This window comes from Mastomys coucha, unplaced genomic scaffold, assembly GCF_008632895.1.
Source record: "Mastomys coucha isolate ucsf_1 unplaced genomic scaffold, UCSF_Mcou_1 pScaffold23, whole genome shotgun sequence".
In the NCBI taxonomy this organism is placed as follows: domain Eukaryota; kingdom Metazoa; phylum Chordata; class Mammalia; order Rodentia; family Muridae; genus Mastomys; species Mastomys coucha.
The window spans coordinates 12,125,300-12,128,102 of NW_022196906.1; the positions used below are offsets into that span (position 1 = coordinate 12,125,300).

At 38.7% G+C, this 2,803-nt stretch overlaps 1 protein-coding gene across 8 annotated transcripts in view; it reads right to left on the reverse strand.

Moving 5' to 3' along the window:
- Positions 1-2,803, reverse strand: part of Naalad2 (N-acetylated alpha-linked acidic dipeptidase 2) — a 74,764-nt gene that overhangs the window by 34,485 nt on the left and 37,476 nt on the right. For all 8 annotated transcript variants that reach the window (XM_031344665.1, XM_031344667.1, XM_031344663.1 and 5 more), the window contains one exon: positions 1,809-1,907. In XM_031344665.1, coding sequence (XP_031200525.1) covers positions 1,809-1,907 — 99 coding nt within the window. The remainder of the gene's footprint in view (positions 1-1,808; positions 1,908-2,803) is intronic.

Consider the following 2,803-nt stretch of genomic DNA (forward strand, 5'->3'; position numbering starts at 1 on the left):
GAGAGAGAGAGAAAGAGAGAGAGTGTGTAGGGAGGGGGCGATAAAATCAGAAGAGAGAAGAGGGAGTTGGATCCCCTAGAGCTGGAGTTACATCCATCTGTGTGCCAACATGAGTACTGGGAACTGAACTCCAACCCTTTATGAGAACTGTGAGAGCTCTTAATTGACAAGTGATCTCTCCAGACCCCTGAGGAAACTAAGAGAAATTATGGATGTATTTTGTTCAAATCTGTCTGATTCTAACTTTAAATGTTTTCAAAACTTTTATCTTATACAACCATGTTATCTTTCCCTCCCTCTGTAGAATAGCAAACTTTATAATTTATAATTTACAACTGTCCTGATTGAGTTATAATGCTAAGTCTGTAAGTAAATCAAAGTCTAAATTCCTACAAAAATAAGAAAACTGAACTGTCACCTTAAACTTTCTCATATATATACACATTAATTGTTATGATTTGAGTTAAAAATGGATAGAAACAATAAGATCCTTAAAAATTCATTCTTTCCTTTTTTTTTCTTTAAAAAAAAAAAAATAGATTTGGCCAGGTGGTGGTGGCACCCAATCTGAACAATAAAAACATATTCTTTTTTTTTTTTATTTTAGATATTTTCTTTATTTACATGCGAATTTCTCCATTCCCAGTTTCCCCTCCAAAAAACAAAAAAACAAACAAAAACAAACCCCTGTTGCCTCCCCCCTACCCATGCCTGCCACCCCGCCCTCTCCCACTTTCTGGCCCTGGCATTCCCCTACACTGGGGCACAGAACCTTCACAGGGCCGAGGTCCTCATCTAACTGAGTGCAGGGTCCCCAGTGAAGGAATTAGAGAAAAGACCAATGGAGCTGAGGGGTTTGCAGCCCCTTAGGACGAACAACAACATGAACTAACTAGTACCCTCGGAGCTCCCAGGGTCTCAACCACCAACCAAGGACTGCACATAGAGGGGTCTGATTGTTCAAGCAGCATGTGTATGGTAGAGGATTGCAAAATAAAAACATATTCTGAGCATCCAAGCACACTGACTTATCAGCATTAACATTTCCATTTCCCCAGTCTTTCAGGTAAATTGAACTTTGTACGATAGCCTGTGTTTCCACAACTACTCTCTCTGTCTGCTTTTATTCAGCCCAACAGGCATATACGGTCACTGTTCTACAACAGCCCCATGTTAAAACAATTCAAATTATAGCTGGGCAGTGGTGGTGCATACCTTTAATCCTAGCACTTGGGAGGCAGGTTCAGGAAGATCTATGAGATCAAGTCCAACCTGGCCTACAGAACAAGTTCTAGGTTATCCAAGACTACACAGAGTCCTTCAACCGTTTCTTTAAAAATAAACAAAGGAAAAGAAACAAGTAAAAGTAATAATTACAATGATACATCTATCGAGAATTGTTGTATCACATGGTTTCCTCATTTTAACTTATTTATGCCACGTGGTAACAGATAAACAATAAGTGATTCTTTTCCCTGTGTTCCTTTACAGTTTCTCTCAATTTACCCATCATAAAAGTTACTAGGAACATTTTTTAAACATTAACTTAAAAATGGAAGTTAAAAAAAAAAACACTGCTCAAAATGTTATAAGACTAAACGCAAATGTAATATTTCATCTTGTATTATCATGTCATCTCTGAAGAATTTAGTAGTTTGTTCTGTAAGTCCTTCTGTGTTGATAAAAAAAATGATGTTACTAGTGACAAGGAAAAAAGAGAAAGGCATACTTTTTCTGGCAGAATATTATCTTGACATTTTTCTGTTAAAATAAAACTTTTCTGGGCTATTAAAGAATCACAAAATTACCTGGAATATTCACTTCCTGTAAATCCAGGCCCGATATTGTAACTAACATTTAGACTTCCCTTCCAGCTTTTGTCTGGTGGAGCAATTCCTCCCAAGTGGCTGCAAAAGTACAGGAAACAACAAAAATATTGATTTGGAAGAAATAATGAGATTGGCAGTGATAACATGTATGTAGGACCTCTTTACAAAAAGGTTCCTCATGGAGCTTTTGTTCTGGTAAGATTCATAGCCTTGACAAATAAGTAACATGCAGCATGCTAGTTACAAAAGCTGAAGACGAAAAAAATAAAATAAAATAAAATCCAAAGGGCAGAAAGATAGCAATAGCTTTGTCATATTTGTTATACTTAGAGAAGCCACAAGTTGAAGAATCCAAAAGAGAGAACATTAATAACTGTGATAAGAAGCACTGAAATTTTTTTGAATTTCTTTTTTTTAGATATTTTCTTAATTTACATGTAAATTTCTCCTTTCCCAGTATCCCCTCCAAAAAACAAACAAACAAAAACAACAAGAACACACCCCTGTTGCCTCCCTCCTCCCCATGCCTGCCACCCCACCCTCTCCCACTTATTGGCCCTGGCATTCCCCTACACTGGGGCACAGAACCTTCACAGGGCCGAGGTCCTCTCCTCCTATTGATGATCAAATTTGCAATCCTCTACTATACACGTGCTGCCAAAGCAATCAGTCCCACCATGTGTACTCCTTGGTTGGTGATTGAGAGCCTGGGAGCTCTGAGGGTACTAGTTCGTTCATATTGTTGTTCGTCCTAAGGGGCTGAAAACCCCTCAGCTCCATAGGTCCTTCCTCTAACTCCTTCATTAGGGACCGTGTACTCAGTTCAATGGGTGGCTGTAAGCCTCTACATCTGTATTAGTCAGGTACTGTCAGAGCATCTCAGGAGACAACTATATTTAGGTTGGTTTGTCCTTCCTTCAGTCTCTGCTCCATAGTTAATCTCTGCAACTCATTCTGTGGGTATTTGGTTCCCC